This window comes from Malaclemys terrapin, chromosome 7 (assembly GCF_027887155.1).
Source record: "Malaclemys terrapin pileata isolate rMalTer1 chromosome 7, rMalTer1.hap1, whole genome shotgun sequence".
In the NCBI taxonomy this organism is placed as follows: Eukaryota; Metazoa; Chordata; order Testudines; family Emydidae; genus Malaclemys; species Malaclemys terrapin.
Window position 1 is genome coordinate 25,002,183 of NC_071511.1, and position 22,542 is coordinate 25,024,724.

The 22,542-nt window shown below is 41.1% G+C and overlaps 2 protein-coding genes across 4 annotated transcripts in view; one reads left to right on the plus strand and one right to left on the minus strand.

Annotated features, from left to right (window-relative positions):
• Positions 1-6,189, plus strand: part of ASB14 (ankyrin repeat and SOCS box containing 14) — a 30,688-nt gene extending 24,499 nt beyond the window's left edge. The window contains exon 10 of the mRNA XM_054035132.1: positions 710-6,189. Within this exon, the coding sequence (XP_053891107.1) occupies positions 710-888 (179 nt within the window). The 3' untranslated portion in view covers positions 889-6,189. The remainder of the gene's footprint in view (positions 1-709) is intronic.
• Positions 6,190-8,665: 2,476 nt separating this feature from the next.
• APPL1 (adaptor protein, phosphotyrosine interacting with PH domain and leucine zipper 1) overlaps positions 8,666-22,542 on the minus strand; it is a 48,110-nt gene continuing 34,233 nt past the window's right edge. For all 3 annotated transcript variants that reach the window (XM_054035071.1, XM_054035070.1, XM_054035072.1), the window contains exons 16-22: positions 21,111-21,160; positions 20,422-20,596; positions 20,270-20,306; positions 18,555-18,701; positions 18,247-18,297; positions 17,759-17,848; positions 8,666-9,680 (exon numbers count right to left, since the gene is read on the minus strand). In XM_054035071.1, the coding sequence (XP_053891046.1) occupies positions 9,531-9,680; positions 17,759-17,848; positions 18,247-18,297; positions 18,555-18,701; positions 20,270-20,306; positions 20,422-20,596; positions 21,111-21,160 (700 nt within the window). In that variant the 3' untranslated portion in view covers positions 8,666-9,530. The remainder of the gene's footprint in view (positions 9,681-17,758; positions 17,849-18,246; positions 18,298-18,554; positions 18,702-20,269; positions 20,307-20,421; positions 20,597-21,110; positions 21,161-22,542) is intronic.

The window sequence follows — 22,542 nt, forward strand, 5'->3', positions numbered from 1 at the left end:
CGTTAATGAGGCAACAGCCAACCCCTTTATGCTTTAGGCCTAAATTGCCCTCTGCCAAACTTTTTCTTCAAACTTCAGTTAAGTTGTGTTTCAAGCTTAGATTCACAAAAAGTAGGCTGCCTCAGTTCATTACACTTTCAAATGTTACTATGATGTATTTGGTGATCACTTAGGCCTGGTCTACACTGGGGGGTGGGGGGAGGGGGAGATCGACCTAAGATACGCAACTTCAGCTATGAGAATAGCGTAGCTGAAGTTGATGTATCTTAGTTCAACTTACCTCGCGTCCTCACAGCACGGGGTCGATTGCCGCGGCTCCCCCGTCGACTTTGCTTCCACCTCTCGCCGAGCTGGAGTTCAGCAGTCAACGGGAGAGCGATTGGGGATCGATTTATCGTGTCTACACTACACGCGATAAATCGATCCCCAATAGATCAATCGCTATCCAGCGGGTAGTGTAGACGTACCCTTACAAAAGGCCAGATCCTGATACCCTCACACATTTTGGGTAGCTGCTTACTTCTAGGAAGCACCCGTGATTTCAATGAGTGTGTTCAGAATTAACATACTATGCAACAAGTGTTAGGAAATCAAAATCTGGACCAAAGTTTCTCAAATGTTGCTTGGGGCTATTATGCAAAAGTGAAGTTGTTTCTTGTTTGATTGGTAACAGACAAAGTGTCTCTCTCTCTCTTTTTTTTTTTTTAAGCAAATCCACGTTCATTGAAACATCTTTGTCGTCTGAAGATTTGGAAATCCATGGGTCATTTGCGTCTGCGTTGTCCTGTCTTCATGACCTTCCTTTCGCTGCCCAATTGTTTGAAAGAATATATACTGTACAAAGAATATGATCTTTATGGCCAAGGAAACTGGATAGGAACCCACTAACCCAACTGCATAGAATCATAGGCCTATATTTTGGAGAGAGTATGCAAGTGGACAAAAACTGTATTGTATGCAATTCTTTTTCTCTACTGGGATTTCAGCTTCTAAAGAACAACAAGTCACTTTGGTGAAAATTCTTTTGGATAAAAATAAAAAAAGTAGAATACAGAAAAAGTATTGGAAACCCAACATGTAGCCCTCATAGCAGAAAAAGCGTCCAGAACTTAACAGAAGCAAATACAGGTAATGGCAATAATATTTTAAAGTTATCTAGCATTAGGTCAGCATTTTCAAACAACATATGGAATGGGAAGTGTCCTTTAAGATATGTGGTCAGATTGTAACCAGGAGTTCAAATTCTTCTCCAAACTTCTTTGGGCTGCAACTCTTGCTATACTTCTACATCCTGCTTCTGTTGAACCAAAGTACTCTCCTAACAACCTACATTGGGGTATTTCAGTTTCTGACTAGAATCAGGGAGAGGCTTTCCCCCTGCTCCCACCCAAGAAGAGCTGGGAGGAAGATGAAGTTGTTTGACAAGGTTTTGACTTATTACGGTTTGTTATTTCATCCAATTAGCCAGTCCCCAATTTTGAGCAGTGAAATGGGGTTAAAGGCCATAGAATTCTTGTTAAACACAAAGCGCCAGTATGTAGTGAAACATTCACCGTTTTTTTTTTATTAGACATCTACTTTGCTGTTAGATAGAGTAGTTCCACATCTCATTCTTGGTATTTGAATGGCCTGTCACCATAGTAATTAAGCGCTGGTCTACATATAATATGACCTAGAGCAATCTTATTTTTTCCTCTTAAAAGTTATAAGGATGTCCACAGATATTTGGAGTATATTTTGGACCAGCTCCCTCAATTTCTCACCTATTGCCATATTTTGGGGACGAGTTTAGAGAGTATTGGTTGAATTTTGCATGTGTGGCATTTGAATACCATCCGATGCAATGTTAATGCAGAACTTGGAAGATGTAAAATGTGAATTATGATTAGGCCCGGTGGGTGATAAAATGGAGACCCTTTCTCTAATGGGACTTGAACATTTCAAAAGGGCACATTATTGGATACTGTCGTAAGATCAGTCACTGCTGTATGGGAGGAAAAGGCAATGCCACTATGCACTGAATAATGCTTTGGATATACTTATGTATTAATTATGAATTTGCACTACAATACAGTGCAGTACATAGCTAAACATTTACAAACCCTTACATTTCTCAAAGCTAGGAACAGTCAAGTGTGCAAAATACTGCAGAAGAAACAAATAGATATATAAAAATGAGCAGTTCAATAAACGTGACAGGCATTAATAGTATTTATTTTTTCATAATCAAGTTTATATTCAGGTAAGTATAGATTTTTATTTATACATGCATCTGTATCACATAATTCAAAAGTCCATTTCCCCCTCAGAAAAATCTATAAACTTTATAAAATACAGATTGGACTAGTATCTTATGACTCATAGCTTCTTACAGGGTGTCTACTCAAGTACTGAACAAAACTAATAAGCAGGTGGGAAATATGCATTAGTAGCTGTATTAATAGGTCTGACACTATCAGGTTGTGCTGGTAAAACTTCTGTACCCATCAATTCTGTTCATTAACATAACTGCAGTTCTTTAGAAAGTGCGATGCATGCATGTGACAAAACAAACAAGATGTGCATTAAAACAGCCAACTAATGTAACAAGAATGTTTTCCTTTTCTGTTCAGTCTTCGATAGTTCCAAAAATAAATCCCCTCCGTTTTGTTTTTATTAAATACAATAAAGTGTTTCACTGAATATATCTGGGTAACATTCCTGAATTACTGACAGAATCAAAATACATTTTGACAACATAGGGCTTTAGCTATTTCTGAAATTGTATATTTAGTGGAAAAAGAACAAAATCATATTAGTAATGTGCTAATTTTTTTTGGAAGCAAGCATTAGAAAAAAGACTAGATTTTTTTTTTAAAGTAAGTCTGTACAATAATCTTTATTTGAATTAAAGCCAACTTTGAACTTTTTATTAGTGAACTCAAATTAACTGAAGCCCTGGCTAACATATTTAATATCTATATTTCTGAGTTTAAACCAATTATCAAATTGATACTAGGCATAACCATTTGAGATGAGGATTGCTTTAATACAAATATTCAGGGAAAATTTTTATAAGACTCTTAAAAACATTGAAAAATTACTTATACATCACTAGAACAGGACCAATCCAGTACATCATAAAATCACCTGAATATATTTTACAAAATCCTAGGTTTGCATATAAACATTATGGAACACCAATGCAGGCACAATGGCATAGTGACAATATTTTCATGCCAAATTATACATCACTGTAAGCACAAGAAAATTACCTTATTGCCTGTAAAGAAACTTTGGGGGTTCTAGTAAACAAGAGAGTTTGTGACAGAGAGCAAGGGAGGAAAGACAAAGTAAGAAGGGTCAATTATTACAATGGACAATGTGTCTTTCCTGAATTCACTCAATACATGAAAAAGTTCTCTCTTAAAAAAGCTGAGTAAGATGCAGACAATGACTGTCTTTGTTTGTGTGTGAATTATAAAGGAATTAACTTGCAGAAGTTGTGATTAAAGAAACATTACAGATTTATTATTCTCACTTATAACAAATGCTTCAGTTTTTTTTTCCTGGGGGTGGTGCTGGAGAAGGGGGTGTTGGAATACAGTGTGTATTGTGAGATGCAGAGTCATTAAAACAAAACAAAACAAACAACCCCTTAAACCTATCTGCAATTCTTCAAATTACGCAAAAGTGAAAAACAGACTACCTGCAGGTCAGGATAGACATTTTGTTTAATGCTTGCGATGAGATTATTAATCACTAATTAAACAACCCTACCTTCTTCTTAAACCCAGTGCAACTGTCAATTCTAATTTATAAAAATAAACATACACATAGGGCCTATATCCAGAATAAATCCACTGAAGACTAATTATCTCTAGAATTACTCTGAATTTACACTCATGTAATTGAGCACAATTGACTAGATTTCAAAAGAGGAAAAAATCCGCTAATTCCTATTGTTAAAACATGGAGTCAACGCCAGCATCATGATTACTGACAATGTTTCATCTGATTTTCTCTTCCAGACCCCAGAAATAATGTAATAGACTACATATGCAAATGCGTTTCTTAATTGACTGCATTCAGTTCCTGAGGGGACAACACCATGGACCTTTTAAACTTGATTAGAATGGCAGTGTCAAAGAAAAACTTTTCCTGGCTATGAGGCGGATATACACACAGCATAACACAATGCATTACATAGCCATAAATGCCCATCCTTACATACATAAAGAATGTATGTAACAATACCTAGGATACCCTGAAACATGTGAACATCAGCATTTACCTCTTAGATGAATAAAACTGGATATTCACCTGAATAAAATTTAAGTCTACATCATGCAACAAGCATGCTAACTACTTATTTTTTTAGTTAAGTGGTGACAACTATGAGGATACAATTTAGCAATAAAAAAGATGATTAATTCTAACCAATGGTATTGCCACAATACATGTGTGTTAAATGGCATTTTAAACTCTTATTTCTAGGTAACTGAGCTTTTAAAAGGCCAAACATACTGGTTTCACATGTTGTAGGACCATGACTTCAGGGGCTATAGATAATATAATTTACCCAGTAGCAGAAAGATGGGAGGGCAAAGTATTTAAATAGAAGTGAAAACTGAATGAAGAGTTTCTAATCAATATTTCAACATTCACTTTGATAGCAATCTACCAACTATAGCCAAACATTAACGTAGGAAAAGCCATGCCAAATTGGCTAACTTAAGAACATGGAGCTTATATGTTTTTTAAAAAAGTATTACTTATTAGAGTCTCTGCATGCCACTCAATCATTGTCATTTATTAAAAATTTACAAAAATCTTGGCAAAACCACTTTTCCCCCCAATGATTGACTTAAATCTGTTACATATGGGAAAAAAATCACCTCCTACAGCTCCCAGAAGCTAACCTGAAACCACTGTTTGAAAGGAGCAATTACATTTGGAAACTAACACACATTCACACATGTTCTGCTGGGTAAAATCCACTCCACACGGCCAAACAGCTACTTTGACATAGGCTATGTAACAATAAAGCTGGAAGGTAATACTACCCTTCATGAGAGTGGGATGGTACCTTATTAATCTGCTTTATACCACAGGGCTGATCTATCCTTCAACCACTGTCTACTAGTAATTGGCCTTGTTCTTCATCCTTCCATCTCCCTTAGCAGTGACTTTAGATCCCTTCCAGACTATGGCAGTAGGCTCACTAGCCCTACCTGCTTACTCACTGCCAGAGCAGGGGTACCTCTACCTGAACTAGCTTGAATCCCAATAGTGTGGATAACCGTAGTAATGAAGACCGCACAATGCAGGGTTCAGTGCAAGTAGTACGAGCCCAGCACAGACCTTGTGTATATATTCTGCTTGCTCACGCATGCCACGCTGTTTTACCTGCTACTGTACTCTCAGTAGCTAGATTCAAACTAAGACAAGCAGCCTAGCCCCACGCATAGCTTTTGCTGCGTAGATACACCTCAAATAAGACCAGTGCTCTGTGGCCCAGCACCATGAGAATTCATAATTCAGAGGGAAAAACGGTCGCTCCCAGTTGCTATGAGGCCAAGGGAGACATGCATGAAGGGAAAGGCAGGAAATACAGGGTCTTGTAAAAAATTACCAGTACATGGCCCCATATACATGAGGCGTGGGTGGTTCTATCAGGGGTAACTCTGGCAAACCCCTCTCAGCTTTGAAGTAGTTCTGGGTCACAGATCCAGGCACCCCCATCTCTCAAGCACTGCAAACTAAGTATGCCTGACCTCTCTCACTACTAGCCTCATCTCCATCTCTTCACTTTAGCCCCCTAATCTCCTTGAGCATGCACTCTCCTCATGCTGCCTCCACTTCCTTCAATGCTCTCTCTGGATCGCCTTACATCTGTTTTTAATCCCCTGTAGGCAATTAAACTGTTTTACCAAGTCTAAAGACCTCTCTTTTCAGTCACTTCAAATACCTCCCGTTTCCTGGGGATCACCCACTTTATTCAATTCCTTTCTTAAGGTACTTCCAACATCAAGAAATGGGTTTTCAGCTTCTTTTTAGTAGCCGAGTCATGCTAAGATGCTAGAAAAAAGATGCTTCTCGCCCCTCAACTATCAGGCTCAAACAACTATCTATCATGACATTAATGCAGAAACTAAGAAACAAATGGAAGAGATGCAATAATATCAGGTCACATCTTAAAGACCTACATACCATAATAAATTCCACACACCCACCCACCCACCCACACCCTTCTTCCCTCTTATTCCTTGTAGAGCCTTTCCAGGCTTAAGTAAGTCTAATATTTATGCTAGGGTACTTTAACAAGAAATGAAATAGTCTAAATATCTATGACTCCCTGTGAGCCATGGACAGCTAGACTCAGGATAACTAAACCAGCTGGCTTAAAAGCCAAAGGATAAGAAAAAAAAATAATCCCAAAATGTTTTTAGAAACTCTTAAAACATTCCCCTAAAATGGTTTCTGTGAAATATGTAGAAAAAGATTAGGCATTGACTATCATGACTGAAGTGACTTGTTTAACTTACAGAAAGGTTGAGAATAAATTAAACTATTAGGTAGTGCTGATAATCAAAAATTAAATGGCTAATTTCCAAGGCTTTCAGTGACCCCTCTGGGAGATCATCTATCCTGCTGACTCATGATTTAAAGTTGCTGGGAGTTGGGACAATTCAAAACCCTTGAATGGAGCAAGACCCACCCTATTCTGCCTGCTACTTGCTGGCATCGCACCAGGCTCTCTCTCCTGTCCTGTAAACATGGCATGCTTATGAGTGGACAGAAGGGTTTGGGGGCCTGGGCCTCCTCCCTAGTTTCCTCCAGGCTGGGTCCCACATTCCCTGGTACAGCATATTTTCCAGGTGCTGGTGCTGCCTTGACCTAATGTGGATGCATTTGATGTCTGTAGGCTTCCAAAAAGGATATAAAGAATATGATGTATATTTCTTCCTAGGCCCAGGGCGCCATCTCAGTTCATTGAAAATTACATCAGGTAAGGTACCTGAGATCTATTATAGTCATTCTGTAGGATCTAAATTTGTATTATTTGTTTTGCTTCCTGCTGTGACTGGATGTTTGCGCTACAGTTTTGAGAATCGAGATAACAATTCAATGCTATTTGTCATCTAGTTTGTTATTTAAAGACTGATAGGAACCCTATCCTGGCCAAACTGGTAAGTTGTGGCCATTTTCCAGGTTGCAGCCAAGTTTAAGGATTAGTGCAGTCAGTTAATGGGAATCCTGTATTACAAAATCTTCAAATAGATGGGAGTCCAACAACAGTTCCTTTTTGGCAAATAATTTGTCTCTAGCTTTAGACAACATCTAAACTAAAAGAAGGTCAATCTGTAATTCAAAGATATTTATCTAGGTTAGAACACAGCCTTCTGAACACAATTTGTGCATCTCCCCTACAATACCATGTCAGTCAGGTGGAAATTAACTACCCCAGCAAAAGGATACTGGCAGAATAGCCCTCTAACAAGCTATACTAATTCTATGTAGTGTTCAGATATGCACACTGATTGGTATGAAAGTCCCAACAACCAATGGGAGCAAACAATCCCAATTCTCTGAAATATCCCTTCAATAAGAATAATGCAATAAAGCTTAAGGAAAATTTTAAATTGAATATCAAGAAAACTTCAAGTTGATACTGTCTCCCACATGAAGTGTGGTGGCTGTTGCACTTAATTGGCCAACCCACTAAGCAATCCTGCACCGGGACATAACTAGATCACTTAATAAACTAGAAACTGAAAAAACATGATTTCATATTCTTCCCGTGGGTTTTTGGAAATTTTTACTTGGATTTTAAGCAGGTAGAGGCGGCAGATTATGAGATGCAATAAGCATGAAGTAGGCTGTCACCTGGTCTCCAAGAAGGGGATGCTGGTGAAAAAAATATAAGTGAGCAAAGTTAGCCAGAAATGTAAGCAGCCAGAGCAAATTGCGGAGATAGAAAGTCCAAAACTCCTGGTGCCATCCAGCCTAGGATCAGGAACAGGGAGAAAAATCTGCCTTTGGATCTTCAAGTTGGCAAGAATAAATGGGCAGTCTTCTAGATTGGAGGATAGCTATTCATGGGAATGGCCGTAGACAGTAAATTGTATAATGAATAAGAAATGACATTTAGAACATGTAGAAAACCTTATATAAACTGGAAAATATTCGTAAGTGGAAACTGACCCAGAGATACAACTATATTTTCATGTTTAGTACATTTCCTCTCATTACTGTACTACACTAGATTTTCCCTGACACTGATACATAACTGCATCTTCTGTTCATTGGACTTCACTATATACAGTAATCGGTGCAAAAATAAATAAATTCTCTTACATTAACTGGTTTCCTATTCAGGATGATAAGGTCAAAGCACTTTTGATATAGTACAAAATAAGTTATGTACATCATGCAGTAGTATGGAGATCAGACTTAAGAGCTGTAAGCAGACACCTTTGAAAAATGCTTCACGCAGTTTAGGTAGAAAGTAGGATTTGTATGCTTGCACCCTATTGCTATTAAATATTTTTTGCAAAATACATTTACATGCAATGACCCAAAAACATCTTCCCGCTCCAAACTCTTTCTAGTAAATTTTGTGAACTGGTTCTAAGATATGTGGGTATTTAGCAGATTTTCAAACAACTGGTTCAATCCAACATTTTCACAATGTTAACATACTTTTTATTATAAAGTAAACCCCAAGTACAGGACAGTTAACTACAGTTCCATGACAGAGAACTGAGAATGTAGTACATTCGCTTCAAAATGAGAATACAGTGTTTATACCCCCTGAAAGTAAAAGAGTTTATAACACAATTCCCCATGCACCAAGATGCAAATACATCTTTCTAATTCTTATCTAGGTTAAATGGAGTAAAATCTTTTTTACCATCCAAGAAAGTGTCCTAAGTTATATTAAAAAGAAAATGGACACAGTACCATCCAATTCAACATAAAACAAATATTAAAATCTCTCGCTCATCAATCTAAAATTATTGCACATTTATCTGGTGTTACTGAGGATTAATTTTTTTTATAAACCCAGAAACAATTCTCGGCAACAGTAATTAGATACAGCTTAGCATTGTGTCAGTTCAAAGCCCACTTTTGTTCCTCACAAAATGTTCTGTGTACAGCAATTTAAAGAACAATATTTCAGTGTACTGTTGAAGCCCAATCAGAAGATTAATTTTTGCTTCAAAACAGTCAGCTGTACAATCAGATAAGTGAAAAAAGTTTCCATAATTAAGAGAAGTCTGGAAGATGTAATTCTGTAGCAAACATGGCAATGTCACCATGCTTCTTTATGACACATGGAAGAAGGTACATATTTACATTAAAAGGCAAAGTTAGTTAATGAACGTTTAAAAGAAAAAACAACAAAGAATAATCTGGTCAGCATATTAAGTCAAGTCTTCTATATAATAAGCATATCCTCCACCTCTATTTTGTCTTTTTGCGTAATTTGTGCCATTTCACCACAGATACGTCCAAAGATTCCAGTTTTAACAAGATCAGTAGCCTCATGCTTCGGACTCTCTTTTCTTCTTCCCATCTTCTCCCAAATCACTGTCTTCTGACTGGCTACTGCTAAGGACTACAAATTGTCCCTCTCCACTGCTTTGAATGGGTCTACTGGAAGCAGCTATCAATCGGCTCTGCTCTTCCAAGTCCTAATATGGGAGGCAGGGAGGAAGGAAGAGAAGGGGGGAAAAATATTCACTTCAGAACTTTCTACAGTGAAAACAAATTCCAGTGCCCCTCTGCAAAGGTGGAAATTATCTTATTTAGAGCTATGCACTGGCAACTTGATTAGTAAAGGCTTTGACGAGAGGAATTTAAAAGATTCTATAGGAAACCAAGAAAAAAACGGTTACTCACCTTCTCGTAACTTTTGTTCTTTGAGATGTGTTGTTCATGTCCATTCCAAGCAGGTGTGTGCGCGCTGCGTGCACGCCAGCTGGAAGATTTTGCTATAGCAGTGTCCGTAGGGTCGGTTTTGGTGCTCCCTGGAGTGGCGCCTTCATGGCGCTGTATATAGGAGCCAGCCGACCCTCCACCCCCTCAGTTCCTTCTTGCCGACAGGGGCAGGAGGGCGGGTACTGGAATGGACATGAACAACACATCTCGAAGAACAACAGTTACAAGAAGGTGAGTAACCATTTTTTCTTCTTTGAGTGATTGTTCATGTCCATTCCAAGCAGGTGACTCACAAGCCCGAATCTAGGCAGTGGGGTCGGAGGTCACTGCAGACTGGAGTACTGCGTGGCCAAAGGCAGCATCATCTCTCGCCTAGTGCGTGATGACGTAGTGCGCTGTAAAGGTGTGGATTGAGGACCAGGTGGCCACTCTACAAATTTCCTGTGTCGGGACCTGGGCCAGGAACGCAGCGGAAAAGGCCTGCGCTCTTGTGGAGTGGGCCGTGATAGGCAGGGCTGGTATATTGGCCCGACTGCAGCACTCCCGGATGCAGGTTCTGATCCAAGCCGAGATTTGCTGTGACAAGACCAGGAGCCCTTTCATCCTGTCGGCCACGGCGACAAAAAGTTGGGTTGATTTCCTGAAGGATCTTGTCCTTTCAATATAGAATGCGAGAGCCCTGCGAACGTCCAGGGAATGCAGCCTACACTCCTTCGCAGAGGAGTGCGGTTTCGGATAAAACACCGGGAGAAAAATGTCTTGACCCATGTGAAATGGGGAAACCACTTTAGGGAGGAACGCTGGGTACGGCCTGAGTTGGACCTTGTCCTCGTGGAAGATGGTGTATGGAGGTTCAGATGTTAGAGCTCTGAGTTCCGACACTATCCGGGCTGATGTGATAGCCACCAAGAACGCGACCTTATATGAAAGATATAACAGCGAACACGAAGCCAGCGGCTCAAAGGGGGGGCCTGTGAGGACGGACAGGACTAAATTGAGGTCCCAAGCAGGGATGGGTTGACGAATGTGCGGGAACAACCTGTCAAGGCCCTTGAGGAAGCGACCAACGAGCGGGTTTGCAAACACTGAAGTACCCCCCGCTCCAGGTGGTGCTGAGACGGCAGCAAGGTGTACTCGAACCGAAGAGAGAGTCAGTCCCAGGTGTCTGAGATATAGTAAATAGTCCAGGATAAGAGGGATCAGGGCGAGCAAAGGAGCATGACCCCGTTGTGTGGCCCAAAGCGAGAAGCGCTTCCACTTGGCCGAGTACGTGGTCCTTGTTGAAGGCTTCCTGCTGCCAAGAAGGACCTGCCTGACCGGAGCATTGCATCTCCACGGGATTTAGCCATGGAGCATCCAGGCTGTAAGGTGGAGTGACTCCAGGTTCGGGTGAAGGAGGTGACCACGATCCTGTGTGATCAAGTCCAGTAGTAGGGGCAACCTGAGGGGCCCCCGCATAGACATGTGCAGGAGAGACGTGTACCAGTGCTGGCGCGGCCACGCAGGCGCTATCAGGATGAGCCGAGTGTGATCTCTGCAGGCCTTGAGGATTACTCTGTGAAACATGGGAATTGGGGGGAAAGGCGTAAAATAGCCCGTCTGCCCAAGAGAGGAGAAAGGCATCCGTTAGAGACCCTGGACTGCGTCCCATGAGGGAGCAGAATTGACGACACTTCATGTTCTCAGTGGAGGCAAACAGGTCCACCTGGGGATGACCCCAGAGCCGGAAAATTGAGAGGACTATATCCCAGCGGATAGACCACTCGTGACCCTGGAACGAGCGGCTGAGGGCATCCGCAAGCCCGTTGTGCGTCCCCGGGAGGTAGGATGCTGTCAGGTGAATTACATTCTTTACGCAAAAGTCCCATAACGCGAGGGCCTCCCGGCACAGCGGAGAGGAGCGAGCACCACCCTGTTTGTTGATATAGAACATCAGTGGAGTGTTGTCCGTGAGGACCGAAACGCACCTGCCTGCCAGATGGGATTTGAAGGCTATGCATGCGAGGCGCGCTGCTCGTAATTCCTTGACATTGATGTGCAACGAAAGATCCTCTCGTGACCAAAGGCCTTGGGTTCTGAGGCCGCCCAGATGTGCACCCCATCCCCGATCCGATGCATCTATTATCAGGGATAGGGAGGGCTCGGGGTCAAGGAAACGCACTCCTGTGCGGACCTCCCGCGGGTCGAGCCACCATTGAAGGGAGTCCAACACTGGCCAAAGTAACATCACCACTAATTCTAGGGAGTCCCTGACTGGCCGATAAACCCCTGCCAACCAGGACTGGAGTGGGCGCAGTCTCAGTCTGGCGTGTCTCACCAAGTAGGTACATGCCGCCATGTGCCCTAGTAATTTGAGGCAGTTTCTTGCTGTGGTGGTCGGGTAACGTTGGAGGCCAAGGATAATGTTGGACATAGTCTGGAATCTGGCCTCTGGGAGCTATGCCCTGGCATGTGTCGAGCCCAGAACTGCCCCTATGAATTCGATTTTTTGGGTTGGAGATAGTGTGGACTTGGCCTCGTTGAGTAAGAGGCCGAGCTTGAGGAAGGTCTGCCTGGTAAAGACCACCTGAGCCTCCACCTGCGCCTTGGTCCTGCCCTTGATGAGCCAATCGTCCAGGTAGGGAAATATCTGAATCCCCTGCCTGCACAGGAAGGCTGCCACGACTGCCATGCACTTCGTGAAGACCCTTGGGGCTGCTGACAGACCAAAGGGCAGAACCGTGAATTGTAGATGAGCATTGCCCACGAGAAACCTGAGGTAACGCCTGTGCTGAGGGATTATCGCAATGTGAAAGTATGCGTCCTTTAAGTCGAAGGCGGCATACCAGTCTCCTGGATCCATGGAAGGAATGATGGAGGACAGGGAGACCATGCGGAACTTGAGCTTCTTTACAAACTTGTTGAGACGCCACAAGTCCGGAATAGGTCTGAGGCCCCCTTTCGCTTTCGGTATTAGGAAATAGCGAGAATAGAAGCCCCTGCCCCGTAGCTCCTGAGGAACCTCCTCTACTGCCCCGGATGCGAGGAGGAACTGAACTTCTTGAAGGAGAAGTTGCTCGTGAGAGGGGTCCCTGAAGAGGGACAGGGAGGGGGGCTGGTGGGGCGGGAGGGAGGAGAACTGGATAGACTATCCCCTCTCTACCGTGTGAAGCACCCAAGCGTCTGATGTGATCCGGGCCCATGCACGATAGAAGGGGGACAGACGTGACGAGAAGGTAAGGTTGGACGGATCCAGGGTTCTGACTGGGAGGTCGTCCTCGACCAAGCCATCAAAATGGTGGTCTAGGCCCCTGTGTAGGCCTTGGCTGGGCAGATGACTGGCTGAAGGGCGGCTGTTGTTGCCTTCTCCTGCCCGTCCTTGCCCTTCTGCGCAAGGCATCCCCTCGATTTTGAGGCTGGTATGGCCGTGGGGCCTGTGGTGGCCTGAACTGCCTACGCTGGGTGACCGGGATGTGTAGGCCCAATGAACGGTGGGTGGTCCGTCAATCCTTTAGGCTATGAAGCCTCTTATCAGTCTTCTCCGAGAAGAGCGTGGGCCCTTCGAAGGGGAGGTCTTGGATCGTTTGTTGGACCTCATGAGGGAGGCCGGAAACTTAAAGCCAGGCTCCGCGCCTCATGACCACACTAGTCGCCAACGTGCATGAGGCTGAAGCGGCCGCGTCCAAGGCCGCCTGGAGGGAAGCCTGGGTAATCAATCTCCCCTCTTCAACCAGGGCTGAAAACTCGGTTCGCGACTCCTGTGGAAGGAGGTCCGCGAACCTAGACAAAGCTGAGCACGTGTTATGTCCATACCGGCTCACTATGGCTTGCTGATTGGCAATGCACAACTGCAGGCCCCCCGTTGAATATACCTTGCTCCTGAACAGGTCCAAGTTTTTGGCCTCTCTATTTTTGGGGGTAGCTCCCTGAAACCCTTGGCGTTCCCTCTGGTTGGCCGCATCTACCACTAGGGAGTCCGGGGAAGGGTATGTATAAAGATGTTCGTAGCCCTTGATGGAACAAAATATCGTCTCTCAGTCCTTTTAGCCGTAGGGGCCAATGAGGCTGAAGTTTTCCACAAGGTGTGGGTTGTGTCCGTAATGGTCTTTATGAGAGGTAGGGCTACCCTGGACGGGCCCGACGGGGTCAGGATGTCCACCACCGGATCTGTATCCGCCTCGATCTCCTCAGTCTGGATCGAGAGGCTTTGGGCTGCTCGAGTAAGCAGCTGTTGGAGGACTCTATTGTCCTCTAGGGCTGGTGCCGCTGAAGTTCCCGCTACTGCCTCATCTGGAGATGAGGAGGAAGAGATCCCCTGAAGAGGGCCTTCATCTACCCCCTCTCCCGCTACGAGGGCCTGCGGCACACGGTACTCAGGCTGCGCGGCGGTGCGGGCTCAGGATGTGGCACCGTGGCCGGTACCAGGGTCGACACCGAGCGACGAGGCGTGCTGGACGGTGCCTGCAGCGTTGGGAGCAAGGTCCCTGTCGGTGCCGTTATTTGGCTGGGCGGTGCCGTGTCCCTTTGTGGCACACTCCTGTCAGATGGCGGTGCCGGTGGTGGTGGCATTAGCAGCAGGGCCGCCGACGTCGAACAGACAGATGCGGCTCGTGAACGGGGTCCATACGCCTGACCCACTGACTGGTGGTAGGCCCACGGCATCCAGAACAGCCACTGGGGGGGCGTTTGCCACTGCTGCTGCCATTGCGGTGGGTACGGTTGGGTACTCGTATGCGATGATGATCGCCTACTCCTCGATCTGTTAGAGCGGTACGAGTCCACCTCCGAGTCCGAAGTCTCTGAGTAGGAGGACATAGGAGGCGCGGTACCCACTGTCGCCGGAAAGGGTGCTGTCTGCACCGTTGCCGCTAGAGTGGCGTGGTGTGGGGAGCGCGGCGAGAGCATTGCCGGTTTGCCCCTAGATTGATAATGGGGTCGAGCAGTAGCCGGAGGTTCTCTGCACCGGTGCGGCAACGCCGGCACCGGGAGGCTCAAGAGGTCTGAGGCGGCCTCGAACGCCTCCGGCGTCGATGGGAAGCGCACTTCCTCCATCATATCCGGGGATCTAGGCCTGTCCGGACTCAACCGTACCCTCTCCGGGGCGGGAGTCAACGGGATGGCCGAATGGGTCTGCGGCGCGGACTGTCCTGTAGCACTCGTGGACGGCGCCGGCCCCTTAGAGTCCCGGTGGGGGGAGTGTTCCCTCACAGGTCTCTTCTTTTTAACTGGCACTGGCGATGGGGAACGATGTCTCATCGAGGCTGGTTTCTTGTGTGCTGACTCTCTCCGGTGCTGGGGTTTGGGGGCCTTGGCCTCACGATTTATCGCCGGTGCCAGGGCACTGCGCACCGAGGATGAAGTGCTGGGTGCTGGCTCGGTAGGCCTGGGATTTGATTGCAGCCGCAGGGCCGCCTCCATTAGGAGGACTTTAAGTCTCTGCTCTTTATCTTTGAGAGTCCTGGGGCGAAAAGCCCTGCAGATACTGCACCTATCTCTTTGGTGGCTCTCCCCTACGCACCTTAAGCGCGAAGAGTGCAGGTCACTCTTCGGCATGAATTTCCGGCATTCCTGGCAGAATTTGAACCCTGGGGATGCGGGCATGCCACAGCGGGGCGACGAAAACCCTCCCAACTACTATCTAACTAAGTTAACAGTAAACAACAAACTAACTATTTACAACAACGACGGAACACTGCCATGATTGCTGAAGAGCAAGCGAAGTTCCAGCTAGCCATCATCGGCGGTAAGAAGGAACTGAGGGGGTGGAGTGTCGACTGGCCCCTATATACAGCGCCATGAAGGCGCCACTCCAGGGAGCGCCGAAGCCGACCCTACGGACGCTGCTATAGTAAAATCTTCCGGCTGGCGTGCACGTGGCGCGCACACACCTGCTTGGAATAGACATGAACAATCACTCGAAGAAGAACAAATAATTTCAGTGACCAGCGTAGACTGATTTCAAGCAGAAAGGAAATCTTGATTTAAATAATCAATTTTATCTTGTCTTGCATTTGTACTTTTTAGTTATTTTCCTAAAAAAAGTTGATTTTTCATTTGGTGGCGGTAACCATTAAAAAGTATTCATTTGCAACTATATTCAATTTTTAGGCTAAATTTGGTGCTTGTTTTTGCTAATCAAGAGGATATAATATATCTACAAACATTTAAGCTTAAATTTACCTTCATTCAGATTCTTAATTTGTACATTTATTATTTTAGAAATTAGTGAATGATGCATTTCTGATTTACTAGATGAATATTAATTTTTTTACTTGTGATGTATCACATTGTATATGGATGGAAATCCAAATTTAATTAAATGCACAGAAACAGTGTTTAAATTTTTTTTTAATTTACTAAATAAAACTACCTTAACTGTACTGGATACATTAAAAAAAAGTTCATCAAAACATTTTGCATTTTAAACTAACTGATTTATTGAAATATTATCTTTAGTGAATGAACTGAACTGATGGTGACCAGAATGTCCTTCAAGATTTTAGAACTAGTAGACTTCATTCTCTCACATCTAGTTTTTATTCATAGACCTAAAGAGGAAAACCTTACCGCTATTTCAACTCCCACTGGTTTCTGAACTTTGAATGAGCTAGCCATTGAACTGAACTGGTTGAATAAACTGAAATGCAGAAAATATTCTTTGCACCTGCAGAAGAGGCGACTGCTGTCAAACACTGGTTCTATATGTTTTCCACCAATTAAGTGGTTTGACTTTAAAAAAAAAAAAAAACTTTGCAGCAAACATATACTGCTTAATTTTCTTTAAAATTTAAATAAAATTATTTTAGTAGGCCTTAACATAGGCAATCATAATTTCAAATATAATTTTAATAGGTGTTTTTAATTAACCTATATTTAATTTAAATTACAAATCATTTTAATCATCAGTTTCATCCACCTGGGTAGTAGCTAGTTTTATGTGAACAACTAACAAGAAAACATTTTATTCTACTAAGTAATGTATTCATATTCCCAGCAAACTCAATTCTAAACTGATGAGCATTATTGCAGAAGAACTCAAACTTTGAAATACAATATGATTTTATGATTTCTAATGTGTAAGATTTCATAATAGATCATTTAATTATGGAGTTTTATTATTTATTAAAATTTTAAAGTCAGTAAAACAATGCAACAGTAACAGTTAGGTTAACAATATTTTTAGAGTTACAGTTTGACTCTGCCCCCAGTTGCAAGTAAAAGTTGATCATTTTTCAAAAGGCTAAACTTTTAAAAGCAGTTTCTATATAAGAGGAGTTCAAATACATCATCTGTTGCATCTTATATGCATGTTTTCTCAGGTTGCTTCAATCAGGATCTAGACTAAAATTTAAAATATTAAAACTTGCTTGCAGCATCAGATCAAGGGGTCCACTGCTGTGGTAGCAGGGTATGCTCAATGCCTAGGGGGAGGCGGCATGAATTTGCAAAGCTGACTATCAGCATTGAAAATATGAGGCCTTTAGCCTAAAGACTGACATACCATTATCATCCACCAAGAGCTTGGCTAGAACAATGCTGCCAACCACATGGAAATTTTAAAAAAAGTTGAACCTTTACTAAAGTTTAGATTCAGGAAGTGACGCAGAAATAAAATTGTTCAGATTTAACCCTAAAATGTTTCTATAGTCTAAGACATACAAAGATGTCAAAATCCAAAATTTAGTACATTTAGCAAAAATCAAATTGGCTGAGTTTCCAGGTAAAAATCAAGCCCACAGTGTTTTTTCTACTAATGAATGTGACGTTGTAGTTTGGGGTACAGTGCCATGAAAGCAGCATGTAGGTTAATAAATATGAAAATATTAGTACTATAAGTAATCGTGAGACATACCTTTTCAATTTGCTTTTGTTTACTGAGTTCTTTCTGTTGTTTCTCTTTTACTTTGTCTATTTCTTTTTGTTTTTCTGATGCTCTACGATCCTAAAGAGGTAAAGATATAATAAGGCTAATCTTTGTAAATTGGGATATATAAAACACTGCCACTTTGTAGGAGTTTCCTTAAGATAGTTATATCAATGTTTGATTTAATGAAGTATGTGTGCCATTATTCTTACCTTAAATGACTTATCTCTGCTGAAATGAACAAAAAAATGTATCTGCAATACCCTTTTCCAATCAGTCTTAGTATGAAACCTATTAAATCTTTATCACTTCTTGACAAGTTTAAATATCACCTAGATACTATGCAGTAGACTCTGTAGAAATTCTTAATCTGCAGATTGCTGCGAGACACATAGTGCTATTATCTATATACTTAGCATGCTGCATTTTGCATGTACACACCCACACACCTTTTTTCCCCTACTTAAGAATCTTACCAATTCTGCATGAAAAGCAATCTGTTTTGCCAGTCCAACAGAGTCGCAAATCTAAATATAAACAAATTGAATATTCAGAAAGTATGAAAAATAAATATTCCTTTAAAATTAAGAAAAATTCCCACAACTTCAGAAAGACTTTGTGTATTAAAGCACTTTCAGATCCTTGGACTGTCAGCCTAACTTTTTTAAACATAAAAAAAAAAACCCACTTCAAAAATTTCTTCATACAACTTGAATGAGAACTAAGACTTTGAAATCCACTTCAGATCTGAAACAAGATAAAAGTGTAAATAACATGGTAATACCTTTTCCCCTTCATTGTTTGATTCAAATATATAACAGACAGATGTTGTATGGCTCTCAACTCTCCCTCCTGAAGACCGAAGCACAAATCCAAAAAGGCGTTTATTCTCCTGGTGTGTAGCGTACAAGACTATACTTGGCAAAGGAAACTGCCAAAAAAGGATGAAATAATGGGAATTTAAAGTTTGGTCTATACATCTTTGAATACCAGATATTGATATACTGTAGCTTATTAAAATAACAAAACAAATGGACATGATCAGTAGAAAGAATTTTATTATATCCTGATCAAATTGCTGGATAATTTGGCATTGCAGCAAACTGAAACAGGTTATCAAAAACATTCAGGGACCAAACACATGCAGATCTTTCAAAAATGTATATTGTGCAGAGAGTAGTGTAGCATTTGCATACAACTAATGTTACAGTGAAGTCTGAGTTCCTGTTTCCTTTCTAAGCATGTGCATGCACACTCTTTTTCAGATATTCAGCTCTCTCATATAAATTCCTTCTGGGACTAAATTTTCAATATATGGTGTCAGTCCAAGGATGGATTGTTTTTGAAAACTATGACCTGAATACGTTCAGGAACTTTGAGTTGTGCATGCGCGCGCACACACACACGCGCACACTTTTTGTATTATGTTCAGTTGACATTTTTGCACTCCCATAATTTAAAAAAAGGCTGAAGCTAGAAATTTCAAACTTGGGTTCTTTTCAAAACTTCACAAAAGATGGAAAACAACCCAAGTTTGAAGAAAATAGTTTAAATTTGTTTTAAATTATGACAATTCAAAGTTAAAATAGTTACACCACAATTTTTTTTTAATTTAGTTCTTTTGGAGTCCTCATACTAAAACAGTTTAGAGCACTGGGCACATGATGAATTGCCTTATGTCACCTTTAACAGCTTACAGCCCTAAGACAGCTCTGCACTTAAGGCCTTAAAGTTCATGAATGCACAGCTGCTTTTAGCATTGAGAAGTTTTACATACTTCATCTATTAAAAAGAGCCCTTAAGACACTTAAGAACACATTTAATTCTCTTTGGCTCTCTAAAAAAGACCCGAGATCAAATGTAAAGCATTATTGTTCATGCAATACAGACTAAAAAAATTAAGCAAACAAATCAAAAATTAAAAAAAATTAAGGTTGTTACTGGAAGGTGAACGTGGACATAATTGATATATTTTATGTCAAGTATTCCATTGATTTCTTTTAGAATGCAAGACATTACTCTGTATTATTAATTTATAGAGATAAAAATAAGTTGACCATAAGACATGTCACATACAAGACATGCAACATGGCCAATTTAATAATGCATTAGAACCATGATCTTTTGAATTTCCTGACTCATGTAACTGACATCCCAACTTTAATGTTAATGTCTGACTTTGTACTACTCACTACACAAACCTATCTTGCTAATTTTATTATGCTCTTGCCATTTCAAATAATGAAAAAGCCACCGTTTGAAATGTTTACTTAATCAAATTAATTCATCACCCAAAACAGTCTTTTTCACTTAGCCATTTTAATACATAATTCTCTAAACTGATAACCTAAGTTTTGTGGGAAATAGTTTAGAAATCTCATTACACAGTATCACAGTACTGTTGATGTTTAAGAGAATGAAAATTGTATTCAAACAAAATTAGACATAAAATCAGAAAAAATAATTGGTTGCTTTAACATGAGCACTTAAATTACTTACCCTGAGCCTTGTAACTTGCGTCTGTGGATCTATTAACCTAAAAATGTTAATTAAACAAACAAATCACAAAGTAAATTTTACCAAATTGAAAGTGCCATTTGAAAATATACTTGTTAAAGTCAACTTCAGTAAAATTTAGGAAGGATACTTACTTTAAACAGTCACAACTGACTAATAAATGTGATTCTGTCATCCTGAAAATATTATGGATAGCCCGGGCTGCTAGAATTTGGCGCATTGTTTCATAAACAACATCTGGACTTTCATCAGATTTAACCTCCATGGAGCCAAGGAATCTTACAATAAATAACTGGTGAAGAATGGAATCTAAGACAGATAAGAGTATTTAATAAGCAGTACCCAACCATTTCTGGGCTTTCCTATTTAAACATTACTGTTTCCAAGACTAATCACAGAAGAAGGATTTCTAAGTTAGTAAAATCTTATAAACAAAATCCCAACCCACTCTAACTAAAAATTATACTTCCAATATTTTGATGAATGACAGATGCAGTTATTGAAACAGCAAGATACACATCTGTCTACTAAGTTTTTCACTTAGGTTTAGTGAACATGAAAGACTCAAATGGTTAGACTTCCAGACTGTAGTCTCACCGGACTCATATGATACAGTATGTGCTAATGAAATCCAGCAGTCCAGAAATGGGTGCTGAGCTAATTATTTTAGAGACAGCTGCTATACATGAAGAAAGCACTCAAGTATGCTTTAACTGAATACTGGCATACAAGTCTTAATTTTATAGCTGCTATAAAAATCAAATTAGTTTTGAAGAGCATCTCAATCAAGAATATTTTGTACTTAAGTGAAATCCTGTTTTACCTTCTGTTTCAGATTTTTTGCCTCCAGAGTCACCAAATGGGTTTGTACGTCTATTAAAAAATTAAAACATTAAACCAGGAGTCAGAGTGCAAAAACCATTGACATATAATCTAGACTCATTCTACATCAAATAAAGCAACATACAATAATTTCACAGATTGGGATCAAAATCGATAGCCACCTCTGAGTCACAAGGACAGACTTACTAGATGTGGGTTTAAGACACAAGCTGCTGCATTTGAGTGGAGAGCGCAGGATCTGGGAGTGGGGAGGAAATATCAGGTGCTATTTGTCCCACTGTTGTGGTAGGAATGCAATTTGAGCTTGTTGTCTGCACATAAATACAACCCCAATGAATCACTTAACCTTCTTAATTTTTGAAAAGACACAGTTTTAAGGGATTAGGTCTCATTGAACAGCTTCAGGAAGCGCACCCAAAAGGTAGTCCTTTAAGAGATTAATTGAAAACAGCACACCTTTCCCCACTTTTTCAAGCTGTTAATTACTCACTGCAGAGAAGTCACTGGTTTTGTCTCAAATGCAGCTCTTTGAAAACATCCCTGGGGTTTTACTCCTAGAGGGTCAAGAGAAATGTGGCTATTTCTGACTCTCAGCAGAGATATAATTACTCTCAATTATAATAAAGTGAAAATACTCTAGGCTTCCAGTCTGCATTTCTCAAGAGAAAGAAAGTAATGTAAAAAGAAAATTTTGAGCTGGGAAACTAGCTGAAGCTCTCAAGGAGAATGGAGAAAGGAAAGGTATTCTCTTGGCTAACTGGGATAGCTGAAAACTCTCAATGAGGACAGCTGAAAAATAAGAGTTAAATTTCATATCAGCTTTTACCAGGAAACAAGTGAAGGTGTCACTTTTTCCATATTGTCTGATATGGTCCTAAAATTAATTTTTAGAATAAATCCGACTCTGCCTTGATATGTAATATAGAACAAGTCTGTCTTCTTTATTTGTGTGGCCTATGAGATAGGATTGGTAATCTTTAAGTTAATAATGAAATGTTAACTTAAACTAATCAAAAGTGGCGTGTGAACTTTGGATAATCATTGAACTAAATAATTAAACTCTGAACTAAAGTTTGCATGGCAAAAAATGTATAGAACAATGGCAAGTCCCCAAAAAAAAAAAGATTGTTCATCTGTTCAAATATACCTAGGAAAATTCCCACAGCCAGACTTTCTTGGTGCTCAGACATTTTCAGGCTCTCAAAATCAGAATAGTAAATTCTAAGCTTTTTGTGGTCTAATGAAATGCAAAAAAATCACCTAACAGATGTACTTCATATTTGTACCTGAAACGCAGTGACAATTTTTTAAAAAGTACTGTGATAATGGTACTAAGACAAGTACACCACATTGCCAATCTATACCAAATGTTGTAGTAGTTTTTTTAAAATCTTTTTAGGGAAATATTGACT